The sequence below is a fragment of the Polistes fuscatus genome, unplaced genomic scaffold, assembly GCF_010416935.1.
Source record: "Polistes fuscatus isolate 324 unplaced genomic scaffold, CU_Pfus_HIC Scaffold9, whole genome shotgun sequence".
In the NCBI taxonomy this organism is placed as follows: domain Eukaryota; kingdom Metazoa; phylum Arthropoda; class Insecta; order Hymenoptera; family Vespidae; genus Polistes; species Polistes fuscatus.
In genome coordinates, this window is record NW_025113173.1 from 5392204 (window position 1) to 5408653 (window position 16450).

Here is a 16450-nt window from a genome sequence, read left to right on the forward strand (position 1 = left end):
TTTTATTCCGTATATACATACATTCAGTCAGCCCCCTCTACTTTTCTGGATACCAGTATGAGAAGAGGTTTTTCAAAGTGTGTATTATTTATCACAACTGTACTATGCCATAACCGTCCCCCATGTTATAAACGACTGTATGTAACGTGAGAGTTCCATGACGTATCGGGAGATATATTTACCGAGGTGATTCGCATTCGGACTATTTACCTTCCGACTCATGACAAAGACAGAGATACCAGTAATGTTGGTATACGTACATATATTATACACATATATATAAAAAGAGAGAGAGAGGGTATAAAATCATCTTTACAAATGTTTGAGCATACACTGCAATGGAAAGGAATATTAATTAGAAATCTTTATTCAGTCAACTGCGTGCTTATATTTACTTACCCCTTTGCAAAACCTTTCCCTATTTTGCATTTATTTCTATTTTAATTCGAAAGCTGCTTAATCGCGATCTTGTCGTAAATAAATGCAATATACGTGTGTATATATGTATGTATATGTAAGATGGATATATGTGCCTATAATTATGAAAGTGGTCTAAGTCAAAATAAAAAAAAAAAACTGGTGTGTGTACTTATGTACGCACGTAAGAACTTATACTTCTTTGCCGTACCAAAATGAATATAACCTCAATAACCTCAAAAATAACTTCAAAAAAAATCAAAGAAAAAATAACTTAAAAAAAAAATATTATTATTATTATTATATATATATAAGAAAGAATAAAAAAAAGAAAAAGAAAATATCAAAATACAGATATCAGTCCACACTAAATATAAGAGAGATACATATCGAATTACTTCACGCGTCAACAGCCATGGCGCGGTTACAGCATTAGTTCTCGTTCGATCATTTAAGTAAAGCAGCGCTGAGTACGAGTAGTATTTGGATGGGTGACCCGCTTGAGAAAAAAAGGGGAAGAAGAAGAGAAGACAATTTCATGCCGTATACTTGAAATCGCTTTGCCGCGCGTCGTAAATACTGACCAACTTCATGGTGTCGCTCGGAACAAAATCACTCCCCATTACATTTTCCCCAACGCGCCAAAAGAAGTATAACTTCAAAAAAATATGTTTATTAGTTATTTCACAGCACATTATTTGAAACTAAATGAATTCAATGTAATTTTCACGATATTGTTCAAAATGAACCGTCAGATAGTGTTTGTTATTTCAATATTATATAGAATTTATTCAATGTTCAAATGTAATTCTTGAAATATCTCGAAACAAAAAATATATGACTTACAATTAGACCACTTTCATAATTATGGGCACATATGTATATGTTTATATATGTATGATGTATGTATGTATGTATACGTGGATATGAGAGTGTTGCATCTTCTTGGTTTAGTAGTTGGTTTCACGAAAAACGAGGAAGGTGGTTAAGAAAATAGAAAATAAAACGGATTGACGTCTCGTAGCAAGTTTTAAGAGTACTCCGAGCACTACTATTGTCGTTTTCTATCGACTATCTGAACTCTCGTATAACGATTGTACCCAACTCTCTATATAAATATATATATATACTTGCATAGATACATATTGGATTTTAGTAAAGAACATGGTGGTGGTTTTGACATTTTTACTCGGTAAGCAATATCTTTCTCAACCCTCTCGTTTCAACCTATCTAAACCAGTTAATTTTATGAACAGCCCGTTGACGTGGAGAAATATAAAAATATGAAAAAGATGACAAAAATAAAAGTTCAAGAAGTAGAAGAAGAAGAAGAAGGAGAATTGTGGAGGCATTGAAAATGCTTTTCAAAGAATTTCCTTCGCGCCTTAAAATGCATCGTCGAGGTAAACGTTTGCCTGGGGGTAGGGGGAGGGGGAGGGGGTAAGGGGTGGGGGTAGGATCGTAGCCAAGGAATATCTTGATTCGAATAAATCTCTCGTAAGTCGCAAGGATTCAACGTTGCTATGTTGCTGTTGCTGCTATGCCAGTTTCAAAGAGTCAGTGAGTGAGTGAGAGAAAGAGAGAGAGAGAGAGAGAGAGAGAGAATGAGAGAGAAGTCTCTTTCCGTGACGAGTGCACGCGTAATAGGAAAAGCTTTACAGTGGATGTTCTAAATACATTGCACGACCTGATGTCGCCTATGAATTCTAAACAACCATGAGAGATCCTAGCAATGCTTCTCTGGTAAACATAATTACGCGTACTCGTATTCACGTAGGTGCTTTATAACTACCTACATCATTTGCAACTCGGCAATTGAAATCTAAGTGTAGGTGGCTACGGATGTTATTTTATATCTGTACGTGTAACAAACTCTTTATCTATTACATTGATAGAGGCTTTTTTTCCATTCCAAATCATTCCCGTTGTATTATCGATTAATGAGAATTTAAAGAAGAAAAAAAAAGTGTATAAAAATCATGAAATATCATCTTTTCTAAGCACAAATTTTTATTCTTGTTTTTGTTTTGCTTTTTGATACGCGAGTCCCGTTTAATTTTGAAAAAGAATCGATCGACTGATAGGTGTCACGAAAAAATTCGATTAGTTTATTATGCATCAATTGATAATAGTTTCATTAACAAAATTTCTAATCTATTGATTTATATTTTGTTAAATTGGTGATGAGATAAAATACTCCTTCAATTATTCGTATTACAATAAAATTTGTTACATAGTTTCTTTTAATTATAATATCGGATTTTTCATACACTTCAAATATGTCGAGGCAAAGTCGATTTGCATTGGCAGTTAGAAAAGAGGAGGGGAGTGTGTGGTTGGGGTGGGGAGGGGGAAAGGTACTCTGAGAAATTTCGAGATAGAGAGGAGTTTAGGAGAAGGCTAAATAAACTCGCGAGGTAAATCTTTCCGCAATAGGAGAGTATATATTCGTATTTACGAAAACCTTCCAGGGCAGAAGAGAAAATCTACGACAAAATCCGCGTAAGTTTACGTTATCGTCTTCTAGGGACGATAAGATTCAACAAAATTGGATAGGTAAGCGTGTGTATATATGTGTGTGTGTGTTTACTATTATGTATACTTGTGTTACCTGTCGATAAAACGGAATCGAGATTTTATCTCGAAAGATATTCGACAAGGTAAAACGATATTTAACGTATTTAACATGAAAACCGTGAAAATCACAAGGTATCACTTGAAATTCAATTAAATCGTTCGCGTGTCATAATACGAATATAACAGACATAAATTAAAATAGGAACAGGGGGGTTAGTAAATCGTATTACCTCTCTTTATCATATTTGTTCGAAAATGAATTTTCCCCTAGAAATGGGGGAAAACTGTACCATCATATAATACTATATTGCATTATACTGCATTGTAACTGTAATGTTGTACTATACTGTATTGTACTGTACTCGACAGGTTCTCACGTGAAAGCTCGAAACGTCACGCATTTTGCGGTAACTCGAAAGAAAGTCGATCCGCGTTTGGTGATGTTACCGAAACCTATCCCCCTTTTCGAATACGCATCTCACTGCTTCAAATGTAGCCGTTCTCATGATACGATACCTACGATTTAAATTCACCCTCTCTTTTACTCGTGTATTCAGATTTTTATGGGGGAAAAAAAATTGACAAAGAATAGAGCTTTGAATAGAAATAAATAAAAAAAAAAGAAATAATATATCTTTTTATTTCCATTTTCACGTATCCTCTTTCTCTATCATCATCACTCTTTACAAATTTTTCATATAATATTATTATATTAATATATAATATTATTATATATAATATATATAATAATTATTATTACATTATTATATTAATTGTATTATATATTAATATATAATATTATTATATTTAATATTATATTTATTATCTTTACAAATTTTTCATATAATATATATCATAATTATTATTATATTATTATATTAATCAAATTAAAATTAAATCTTGCAAAAGAAGTTCGCATTAAAATATAATTAAGTGTATTATTGTGGGATGCGAGCGCCACCAAGCCAAACACTTAAATAGACATTCGTGAGGAGATTGGACGGTGGGCCCTGGATAGCTCAATGGTTAAAGAGCAGTCGCCCGGAAATAGAAAGCGGAAGATCCAGGTTCGAGTCCCGGTCCAGTCAGTCCAACGGCCCAATTTTTTCACGAATCCTACATTATTATTCTTGATTATTTGAACAATCCTTTAATACGTTAGGATAATAACGTCTATGATACACAGAGATAAATCCTTTGTGTTGTGTGTGTATTATCCTCAATTAATGGGGAAACGTATCGTTGTATAATGGATTTGCCTTTAACAGACGGATTAATTTTCCTCGTTGAAATATGTTTATGGTTGTAGCTCTTAATTTAGAAAGTGTCATGTGACACCATGTCCGTTAGATGCAAGAACATCTGCCATTAGAGAATCATCGATCAGTTACATGGAGTATGGAGAGAATACTAGCAGCTTGAAGGAGGGAAGGGGGGTAGAAGGAGGTTGGGTGGTTAAATACAAGAGAGAGAGAGAGAGAACGGGTGCTTGGATGCATCAGAAGAGAAACTGCAAACGCTTGCCATGGACGTTGGAGCTGTTTCGAATGGTGAGGTGTGTTGTGGTGTGGTGTTGTGACCCCCCTTACTCTCACCTCATCCGTGCTTCGGTTTCGACCTCATATTCACTGTGATTTATCGTATTCGCATGTGCAACCGCATGTAGACGCGTCATTCCGTGCAGTAGGTGGATCAGATCAAGCTCGTAGATCATCAGACTCGAACGTCTATGGGGAACGAACTGAATATAATACCACGAAACCTGCCGAATAAACTCTGTTTTGAGCAGTGGATATCTTTCTATAGAAAAGAATAGAAAGGAAAGGAAAGGAACGGAAAATAAAATAAAATAAAATAAAATGAGATAATGGAGAAGAAAATTGTAAGGAAGTAGTAGTAGTAGAAGAAAAAGAGTAGGAATTCTGTACTTTCGATTGATTTCAAAGACTTTCTATCTAGATAGATAGATAGATAGATAGATAGATAGATAGAATAAATAGATAGATAGGAAGGTAGCTAGATATCTAGTTCTTATTCTATCTTTATTTTCTTTCTCTCTCTCTCTCTCTGTGGACAAGTAAACCCTCATTGAAAGACTCGAAGTAGAAAGAAAGAATCGTTAGGATCGATCTGATGATCTGTCTTTTATTGTCTTTCATTCGGTTGAAACTTACAAGTCGTCGTTTTCATTCCCATCGTGTTCGTAGTCGTCTATTCTCTATCACTTGGAGATTTCAACAAACGTTAACTTTCTTATATATTTTCTCTTTCTTTTGATTCTTATTCGTTCCAAAATCAGATCACCCAGACTATTTTTCTTTTATTTATGTTAGGAAAAGTTGTCGGATATTTATCTTGTCGATTATTCGAATCGTAACAAGCATCGATGTTCTTTTATCGTTAAGTATATGAGTTTTAGTAGTTTTATTGTTAATTTATGAAGTAATCAAAATAACGTTGATATATGGGCCGTTTATTTTGAAAGTGGTATGTAAATCCATTTTTAAAGTAATTTATAATTTAATTCATTTATTTCATATATAATTTAATTCATTTATAAAGTAATTTATAATTTATATTTGTTTAATGTAAACTTTCTATTTATACTGGTTAGTAAAAAACATTTAATTAGTTTAAAAAATGTCAATGCTTTGTACAATTTAAAATTGGCCGGTAAAAGAAATGATTGCGTAACCATTGATTATGAAAGTGGTGTAAGTTCAATTTTCATAGAAAAAAAGAAAAAAAAAATAGAAAAAAGTTTTTCCTGTATACATCACAGAATAATAAATTCATTTTACTTTTAATCTAAAAGTAATGTATATAATTAAATTACATATCGATAAATTAATAAAAACATTGTCAAACTTGATATACAATTAATGAATATTTTTGAATTAACCAATATGCAATTCTTTAATTTTCTTGAAACAAAGAAAAAAGTGTACTTACACCACTTTCAAAATAATCCATATTTTCATAAAATCTATGGGAGAGTTATCCGAGATCAAAAAAATTTATTATCAGAAGAATATCCTTGCAATTAAATAATATTACTGAACCAAAAAGTTAAATAGAAATTTACTTCTTTCTTATATCATATAAAAAAAAAGAAAAAAAAAATTAAAATAAAAAATAAATACAAATGTAGAGAAATGAAATTAAATAAACGTAAAAATATCCAATTACGATTTTTATCTGCCAAAGTTAACAAAAAAAAAGGAATAAAAAAATAAAATAAAAATCCAATTTATTCCGAACAATGAACAATAAATCGAATGAACAATGGATAATTAAATTCGATCGTATGATTATTTTGTTAGAAAATAAAAAACGAATGAAAAAGAGAGAGAGAGAGAGAGAGACAAATCTATTTAAAAATAAAAATTCAATCAAATGTTCGTAAACGTTCGTGATCCCGTACCGTGATTTAATAATAAACGAAATACAAATTCTCGAATCGGCCGCAATACATTCATTGCTTTCACAAAGTAAGTCAAAGTCTAGACGCATCCTCGGAAAGGTTTAAGGGATAGTGAAAGGGATAGAAGAGTGGTACTTTAGCACGGACAAGTAACCCTATAAAAGGACATAGGATCGATTCAACGAGCCAATGGCTTTTCCTTTAGACCCTTAACATTGCATAGTAACCATGAGAAACACACAGAAAAAAATAGAAAAGGGAGAAAGAAAAAAAAGGAATGGGTTGGAGAATCGTATTTTTTCGCTGGTTACTTTTCTTTTTCTTTTGTTTCTATCTCTCTTTCTCTCATCAATAGTGAACCGTAAAAAAGAAAAGAGAAGAAAAAAAAAGAGAAAGAAAGGAAGAGAAAGAATATCGTATTTTCTTTACAAGCTAGTTACTTTCTTTCCTTTTCTATTTTTTTTCTTTATCTTTCTCATCTCGATCGTTTGATAGAAACGATCTTTTATTTTCTCGTTGCGTATACAACGCACCAACCAAAGAGAATCTTACTTACGTTAGTAAACCTATTCCTAGAAATTTTCTACAAGTGGCAAAGGGAAAATGTGTGTGTGTGTGTTGTATGTGTGAGAGAGAGAGAGAGAGAGAGAGAGAGAGAGAGAGAGAGAGAGAGAGAGAGAGAGAGAGAGAGAATAGACAGAAGTGGAGAAGGGTTTAATTTACTCAGTCTTTCTCTTTCTCAGAGACACGGTAAAGTATATAACTTTAACTACATATATATATGTATACAGATAGATATATATTTATGTATGTATATAAAATACGAAATATATTCTCTTTTTCTCTTTCTCTCTTACACGGTAACTCTATTTCTATCTCTCTTTCTCTTGCACTTTCTATCGTGGCTTCGGAATTTGCAAGCGTTCTCACAGTCGCGGTGGAATCCCTCGAAGGGAATTCGGGAACATTGGGGATTCCCCTGCGTTTGCCTTTTACGCAAACGGAAGAAGAAGATACTTGTAGTAGTTGTAGTAGTGGTATGGTGATAGTCGTGTCGTGGTGTTGGTTGGTTGGTTGGTTCCTCCTGCTTCTGCTTCTGCTTCTGCTTCTACTTCTGCTTCTGGTGGTGGTGGTGGTGGTTGTTGTCCGTGGGTTACCGATGAAAATTTTCCAGATAGAAACGTAAGGAAAGATCGTGGATTGCCTTTCGAATTCTATCCTGTGCTTCCCATGGAATGTCAACAATCGCGGTTGATATCTCGCGGAAACGTCAGAGATGTTTTGACAAAGAATGAAAATGCAACTCGCATCAAGATCGCCAATTCTTTCCTTTTCTTGTCTTTCCTTTTTTTTTATTTTTACCCTCTACTTCATCTCTCGTTTTCTTTTCCTTTTCTCATTCCTTCTCTTTTCATCTCTTTTCATCTCTTTCTTTCTTATTGGTTTATATACCTATTTATTTCCTTGCTAGGTTCTCGCATGTCTCTTTCGTATAAAATGCGAACGAACGTATATTTATATTCTGAAAAAATAAAACCATTCGACGGTTAGTTTTCATTCGGAAGAATTCTATTAAAAAAGAAAGAAGGAAAAACTTAAAACTTTTCCTTCCATTCCAGATATTTTATATATTTATTTTCTTTTTAAACGTTTTAACTGATGATGTAAATAACAGTAGTATGTGAACATAACTAGCGATGTCAGATTCCAAAGAATAAAACCCTGTCAACAAAATCTTATTTAATTTTTGTTTTATATATTCGGTTGGTAACTAAGTATTTGCAGATTAAATAAATAATTAAAATAAGTATATAATAAATAAAATAAGAATGCAAATTAAATAAATAATTTAAATAATTTAAATAAGGAGAAAAATTCAAAATTTTCACTGAAAGATATAATTTTATTCAATTAGGTGTAGTTACTGTTCGTTTTTTTATCAATGACCTTTTATCATCGTTCAGGCACAGTTTCATAATTCCACGTTCATCAAATTTCTGATTTTTGCTATCAATAAACTGAATTAAATGTGATTTGTCTATCAACAAAATTCGCAATTATTTATTGTTAGTTGCCAATCCGATATATAAAAATCCCTATATATAATTGTAAAGATTTTAAAATATATTAATAAATATTTTCTATGTTTTTCTCTCTCTCAAAAATAATGATATTTGTTTTTAAAATCGTTGGAAAATAAGATTTGAAGTTAAGTATTGTCAGCTTAGGTTAAATCTGAGTTAAGGATTAAAACTATTTGTTCATTGTCTTTTAAAATAAATGTAAAATTAAAAATTGACTTGTAAATCTTTCAAAAATAATTCGAAACGACTCGACGTCATACTCGATGTATAAAATTTTGTCACTCGTTTTAAGATAAAAACAAAAAGTAAAAGAAAAATCGTGTCGTAGATGTGATAAACAGGATCGGCCTTCTTATTATATTTCCTCTTTTTTCCTCGTCTTAATTTTTCATTTATTTTGTCGTAACTTAAAAAATAATACGATGGAAAATATAAAAATGTTAATAACAACGCGATAATAATCTAGAAAAAAACCGAGTAGAAATTTTGCATAGAAATGAAATTTGATTGGAAATTTTATTTGCGTAAAATTTTTAGATTATATATATATATATATATCTTATATTTATAAATAAATATGAAAAGAATTACGATGAGGTATAAACATGCAAGGATGCATTAAAAAATTACACGCTTGCGGTACGCACGTATGTAAATATATATATTTATTTATGTATCATATTAACATAAATAAATTGTCAATAATAATATCGCGAAAAATTGTGCATAATAATACGACTAATTTATAAAAAAAAAAAAGTAATAAAAAAATCGGTTTTTTTTTTAAATACACTGAGTATATAATAAATAAATAGTTTTTGTGTTTAAACTAATTGTGGAAATAAAAACGTGTGACTGACGAATATCGAATGAAAATAAATGAACAATTTTTCTCTTTCTTTCTTTGATTATAATTTCGACTTTAAAATAAGTAATGAACGAAAGTCTACAAACTAAATATTTCATAAATAAAAATTTAAAAATACACGTTGTGTTACTCGTGTGATGTTCTACACAGGAAAGGGGGTTAGTTTTTTTAAAGTTTAATCCGATTATCATATTCTACAAATGAATGTGGATTCATCATTGTCACTTTCAATTGAAACATTTGAATATTGTACACACTTTTTCTACTACATACGTTTATACATATTTAAAAAGTTGAATATTATATTGATTGCTATTATAAATATGTCATATTTTTATCTGTCTCGGAAATTTCCTATATTTAATTTTTCTTTCCGAAAATAAAAACAAAAATGATACGTAAACGTAATTAATTTTGGTTTAAAAAGAAAACTTTTTTTAAAAATTTATACTTTTATTTTTTTTTCAAAAAGAGAAAAATTAATATTATAATATTCATAAGAATTAAATAAATAATTTATGAAAAAAATCTAATTTTTGATAAACCATATATCTAGATTATATCTTCGTTCCACAAGAAGTCGTTTCTGACATAAATTCTGGGAATAAACTGACGTTGCAGGGGTTTCGCACTACAAGGCCCTCAGGTGCAATTCACAACATGGCTGATAGGGAAAGAAAGAGAGAGAGAGAGAGAGAGGGAGAATGAGGGAGTGAACAGAGAAATGACGAGAGAAATGCCACAGTAGATTTAGAGGGATGGGAACCCTCTTCCGTGTTATAAGAGTCTCTTTCAGTCTAAAACGCAATTTGCTGTCATTGCTATTTTCGTAACACATTGAGAATATGTGTGGGTGTACATATCTGATAATGGACCGTTCGCAGGTGTAAAACTTACCATCTACGAATTGTATCTTCTCTTCTCATAAATTGCATATCGTTTGTTAATTAAATCAACTGTAGACGAACTGTGACTGTTGCACCGTTTATATTGGATTTAATTTTTTTTTTTGTATATTTTTATTTTAACATATTTTTGATTGGATATTAATATAAATGATATCCCTAAAAAAATATGTCAAACTAAATAATTTTACTGTAATTAAATTAAAACTTGCTGAAGGCAAAAAAAAAATAAATTTGTGTGATTAATATAAATTTCAAAATGCAACTTTTAATAACAACTATATTAATTTTGTATTAATTTTAACTTAATCCTATAAATATTAGAACCAAATTATATTTAAATTGCAATCCTTGATATTATATCAATCTTATGTTGAATATTACCTACAATAGTTGTATTTTTATATAATTAAATTCTAAATTATTATTTAAAAATAATACTTCCTACGTTTTTCTCTCGATCACATACAACTATTATATATGTAAATAATATTATATATTTAATTGATTTTTTATCTTGTCAAGAAAATAAAACTATTAAAATAAGTATCTTAGGAAATTTGGACGGGGTTAGAAATTCTTTTTGAACGTTATTTTGATCTAGTTGTATCAATATAATAGTGTAGATCAAAATAACGTTCAAAAAGAATTTCTAACCCGTCCAAATTTCCTAAGGATACCTATTTTAATATTATATATTACTTTAAAATTAATGTATATTATATTATAATTAATATATTAATTATATATTATAATATAAAATTAATGTAATATTATATATTACATTAAAGAAAACATTAAACACAAACAATATCATTTTTCTAGTCTCGTCTTAGATCATTTTGTGACAAAATTTCATCAACTACCTAGATCTTCTGTCTATTTTATTATCTATCCAACAATTTACTTTATTTTTTCCCCCACCAACTAAACCATACTTTTTCTCAAACTCTACGTTCGTTCACACAGAGTTCCTCTTTCCTTAGAAAAATCTGTTCTACACTCTAACCTCCCGTCGTGACTAAACTTGAATTCAACTGCACCTTCTTTTCGAACTTCGAAATCGTATTGAAACCGTGCACGCACCACCACCACCACCAACCAGCTCGTGTACCAACGACGGTTCAACCGTTTTCTTGGTTTTCTCTAATTGAACAGGTACACATCGGATTTAACCTTCGACGGCATAGCTCGTTTGCGTTTAACCCATTGTTCGAGACCTCCTGCATTCCTAAGTGGTCTTCTTTGTTTCCTATCCTACTCTCTTTCTCTCTCATTCTCTCTCATTCTCTCTCATTCTCTTTCTTTCTTCATCTCTTCTAATTACAAATCTCTTTAATTCTCCCCATGACATTCCCCCATTCGTGTGGTGGAAAATATTGAGAGCTTTATACAGCTCATAAACGTGTGTTCACGGTTGTTTTAATGTATTAACAAAGAAGTGTACACCTCTTTGAAAAATTAAAAGCGTATTTATGAATGCATTTCAATTCGATAAAATACACTCTGGAGGGGGGAAGGGAGGGGTAATCATATTTTTCGTATAATTTTTCTATTGCTGGATGACAAAATGAATGAATGGTGTTTAGAATGTTTATTAAGATATATTATTTATTATTAATTTAAGATATATATTTATTATTAATTTATGATTTGATTGATTAAAGTAATTCATTTTCGTTTGAAATGTAATTGACATTTTTTTGTGAATAATATATTTAATTAATTACGAATGTAATTATTATTACATTTGTATGCATTTTATATATATATATTACATTCGAATTGTGCAATTTGGTAGAGAACACTCTGAAATTGATTAGAAATTGATTAGGTTTCAGGATGTTTTAAGAAATGTTTGAATGATTTAATTCATTTGAAAAATAATCCAATGTTTGTTTTTTTTTTTAAATAATACATTATAAAAATTCTGTTGAGTTATATTCATTATTTTGTATTATACAGTCACCACAAAAATTTAATTAATAAAACAAATGAACAAAAAATAATTTCATTAGAATTGCTCAGAAACATTTCTACACGCGAATAATCAAATACGAAATAGCGATCGAAATGTTAATTAAAATCAAAAATAAATATCAAATCAAAGTATTGATAAAAAAAAACTACAATAATTGCCATTTATAATAAAGAAAAAAAATTAATGAAATAACACTCATGAATTATATAAAAAAAAAAATCAATTACTCTTTTCCAAAATTATTGTATTATTTTTGTTTTTAATTATTAAACTAACGAACCCAACACAACTTATTTATCAAAAAAAAAAAATCTATAATAATTGCCATTTATAATAAAGAAAAAAAAGTAATGAAATAAAAAACTCACGAATTATATAAAAAAAAAAAAAATCAAATACTCTTTTCCGAAATTATTGTATTATTTTTGTTTTTAATTGTTAAACTAACGAACCCAACAACTTATTTACCTTTCGAAGAAAAGAAAAGAAAAGAAAAATAAGAGAAATTAGCTTAAAAAGTCTAGAGAAAAGATAGTGACTTTTAAGAATAAGCTAGTAACTTTCATACCCAACCCCAATACAATCTTCGTTCCTAGTTTAGTCTTATTCTCTTCTCGAATTGTATTTAAACTTACCAGAAGGGGGATAAAGTATTGGTCGTTACTCGGTCCTTAGTATGAACTCGCTTTTGTCAGTGAGTGACTTTAGCAGTTTTGAACTCCAGTCAGTCTTCGTTTTGTTGCTGCATCCCCCTGTCGTCTTTGTGTTCGCACCTCACCAACAGTTTCACACCCATTTTCTTTCTCTCTCTCTCTCTCTTTCTATCTCTCTCTCTCTCTCTCTCTCTCTCTCTCTCTTTCAATTCTCGTCGTCGTCGTCGTCGTCGTTGTCGTCGTCTCGCCTAATCTCTCACGAGGGAAACATTTTCTTGATTTTCCGCGGTGCTTTCCCGAGGATATTTGAGAAGAAAGGCCACGTCACTTAGAAACACGGTGAACCCTTTCCCACTTTTCCTCGTAAACTGTATTCAAGACGAGTATAATCGTTTTCATCCGCTTTACTCTTGAGATTAAATTTTATGCACCCCGGCGTGTTCCGTTTTCGAATTTTCTCTCATTCCTTTCGTTCGTTCGTTCGTTCATTTTATGAAATAATCACCTGCCAGGACGAACAATCTTTTTGTTTTGTTTTTCATTTTATCTCTTGCGGTATATCGAATGTTAAAATTATTTATTTAATACGTAACATTTGTTTGTTCGTTTTAAAAAAGTTACTTATATAAATAAAATTAGATAAAATCATTAATAATTTTTATTTTTTTTTTTAGGATTTGATTGGATGAAGTAATTTTATAAAATGTTAATATATTATATGAGGTACTGCAGTTAAATGTAAATGATGAATTCAAATGTAAATGATTAATGAACTATTTAAATTATGCTCGTTTAAATAGAAGATCATTATTTTTTAGATTTTATTCTGAACATTTATAAGCGTATATATATTATATTATATATAGTATATATAAAGAACATATATATATATATACATAAAAGTGTACATATAAGAATATATAAGTATATATACAGTATAGAAAGTAGAAAGTAGAAAGTATATATTATATAATATATAAAAGTATTATATTATATTATATTATAAATTAAAAAAATTTTTAAATATTAATATATAATTATATAATTAATAAATAATTAAATAAATTAAAAATATTAAAAAATAAATATTATATTATATATATAAAAGAACAAAAATATATTATTAATAATTAATAAAGAAGACTAAAAAAAAAAGAATAAATGAAGAATCAGTGACGGATATTCCAGTTGACAAATCGTAGGTTTGCTCGTAACATGAATTTGTCGTAAAGCAAGAAAAAGCAAACTGTCTCGAAAAATCAGACTCTTGTTAGAGAAACTGCATCCCTTAAAAGACGACGTGTCCTACCTCTTTCTCAGAATAGAGAAAAAAAAAATAAAATTATTTCAAACTATACCGTGGCTTGAACGTGGCTTCTTTTGATTGTCGGAAATGAAATTGGATTGTGTTACTAGAAAGGATCGTTTTATCCATCATTCTCTTAACTTTTACAACGTAGAATAGTCATTTTCTAAAATAAGAATAAAAAGTTGAACGCGAACAACTGTTTGAAAAGTAAAATGAATTATCTTCGAGAAATTTTCTCAACGTTTTATAATAAATAACTCGCTTACAAATGTACTCGACTATTATTTATCATTTCAATAACAACAACAAACAATCAAAGTTGAAAATGCAGACAAGATATCTACATTAAGAAACTTGACTCGTTCCAATTCGTACAAGGATTGTTTTTGTCGATAGTATAGTCCAATTTCGTAACGAACATGAGAAGATTATTGCACGTGGATGAGAACAGAACCGTAAAGCTTGAAAACGAAAATTCCTAAAGTCTAAAAAGAGACAGAATAAAAGTAATAGTAGTGGTAATATAATATATTATATTATATTACAAATTAAAACAATTTAAAAATATTATTATATAATTATATAATTAATAAATAATTAAATAAATTAGAAATATTAAAAAATAAATATTATATTAGAGACAGAATAAAAGTAATAGTAGTGGTAATACTAATAGTAGTAGTGTGGGATGCGAGCACCTCTAAGCCAAACTTAAATAGGCGTTCGTTAGGAGATTGAACGGTGGGCCCTGTATAGCTCAATGGTTAAAGAGCAGTTGCCCGGAAAGCGGAAAATCCGGGTTCGAATCCCGGTGGTCCAGTCAGTCCAACGGCCCAATTTTTTCATGAATCCTACAGTAGTAGTAGTAATAGTAGTAGTAATGGTAGCTAGCATATAAAACGAAACTGACATGAAAATTTTCTCAACGTTTTATAATAAATAACTCGCTTAAAACTATACTCGACTATTATTTATCATTTCAATAACAACACCAACAAAAAAGATAGAAAATGCAGACAAGATATCTACATTAAGAAACTTAACTCGTTCCAATTCGTACAAGAATTGTTTTTGTCGATAGTAAAGTCCAATTTCGTAATGAACATGAGAACATTATTGCACGTGGATGAGAACAGAACCGTAAAGCTTGAAAACGAAAATTCCTAAAGTCTAGAAAGAGACAGAATAAAAGTAATAGTAGTGGTAATACTAATAGTAGTAGTAGTAGTAGTAGCTAGCATATAAAGCGAAACTGGTATGAAAGACTCTTATTCGTCGGAGTAAGATGGCGTTGGCTTTGTGCTTGAAAGTAAGGAGAGAATAGCCGACGAGGGAGTCGATTCCAGATGAAAGGATTTCGTTAAAAGCAGATTTACATTTCCTTGACTTCTCAGCGTCGCCTTTTTTGCCTACTTCTTCTTCTTCTTCTTCTTCTTTCTACGTTCGCATAAACGTTCCCTCTCGTCGTGGTTATATTCGCAAACGCAAAACGTTCGCTTCTCTTTCTTTCTTTCTCCCCCCTCCTTTCTCCTCCCCTTTTCTCCTCCTCTTCCTCCCAATTCTCCCGTTCAGTTTGAAATGACGTTCTCCTCCTACCTTAGCATTGGTTTGCATTCGAAAATATTCGAGTTACGAAATTCACGCTTGATTTCCATCTTGATTTCCCGCAGGTGGCAGCTACCTCGACGAATCAGGAAGAACCCGAACAGCAGAAACGAGAACATCGCAGAGAAGGCACCGGAGTTTCGAGCAGCGAATATCAACATCAGTATCAGCAACAACAGTGGATCGGCCTCAGTCTACTATTGCAACCATTTCACTATATAAACGGCCAGTTGAATCTACGTTGCACCGCACAAATCCCTGGAATATATTCGTCCATGAACGAGATACAACTGGGAGCTGGTTTAAGCGAGCCCGTACCCGAAAGAGGTAAATATTCTCAATATTTTTCTTTATTTTATTTTAATCAAGAAAAGATAAAATTATATATAAAAACAAACGAAGAAATACTTTGGATGAAACTAATATTTACCGCACTAATTTCTTCATTTTATTATTACAAATTTATAATAATTACGCTTAATCAAATATTTTTCATATAACGCAAATAATTAATTAATTGTTATAAAGTGTAAATTAGTTTAATTATATTAATCGTTTCTATTTTATTTTCAAAATAAAACGATTTATAAACTGTCAGTATAAAACACATGTAGCTTCTTTTTTTTT

At 30.4% G+C, this 16450-nt stretch overlaps 1 protein-coding gene across 1 annotated transcript in view; it reads left to right on the plus strand.

Annotated features, from left to right (window-relative positions):
- The window catches only part of LOC122525737, a gene marked incomplete at its 3' end in the record, with an annotated part of 54534 nt that extends 38384 nt beyond the window's left edge, over positions 1 to 16150 (plus strand). The window contains 1 exon segment of the mRNA XM_043648664.1: positions 15889 to 16150. Coding sequence (XP_043504599.1) covers positions 15889 to 16150 — 262 coding nt within the window.
- Between the last annotated feature and the right edge of the window lie 300 nt (positions 16151 to 16450).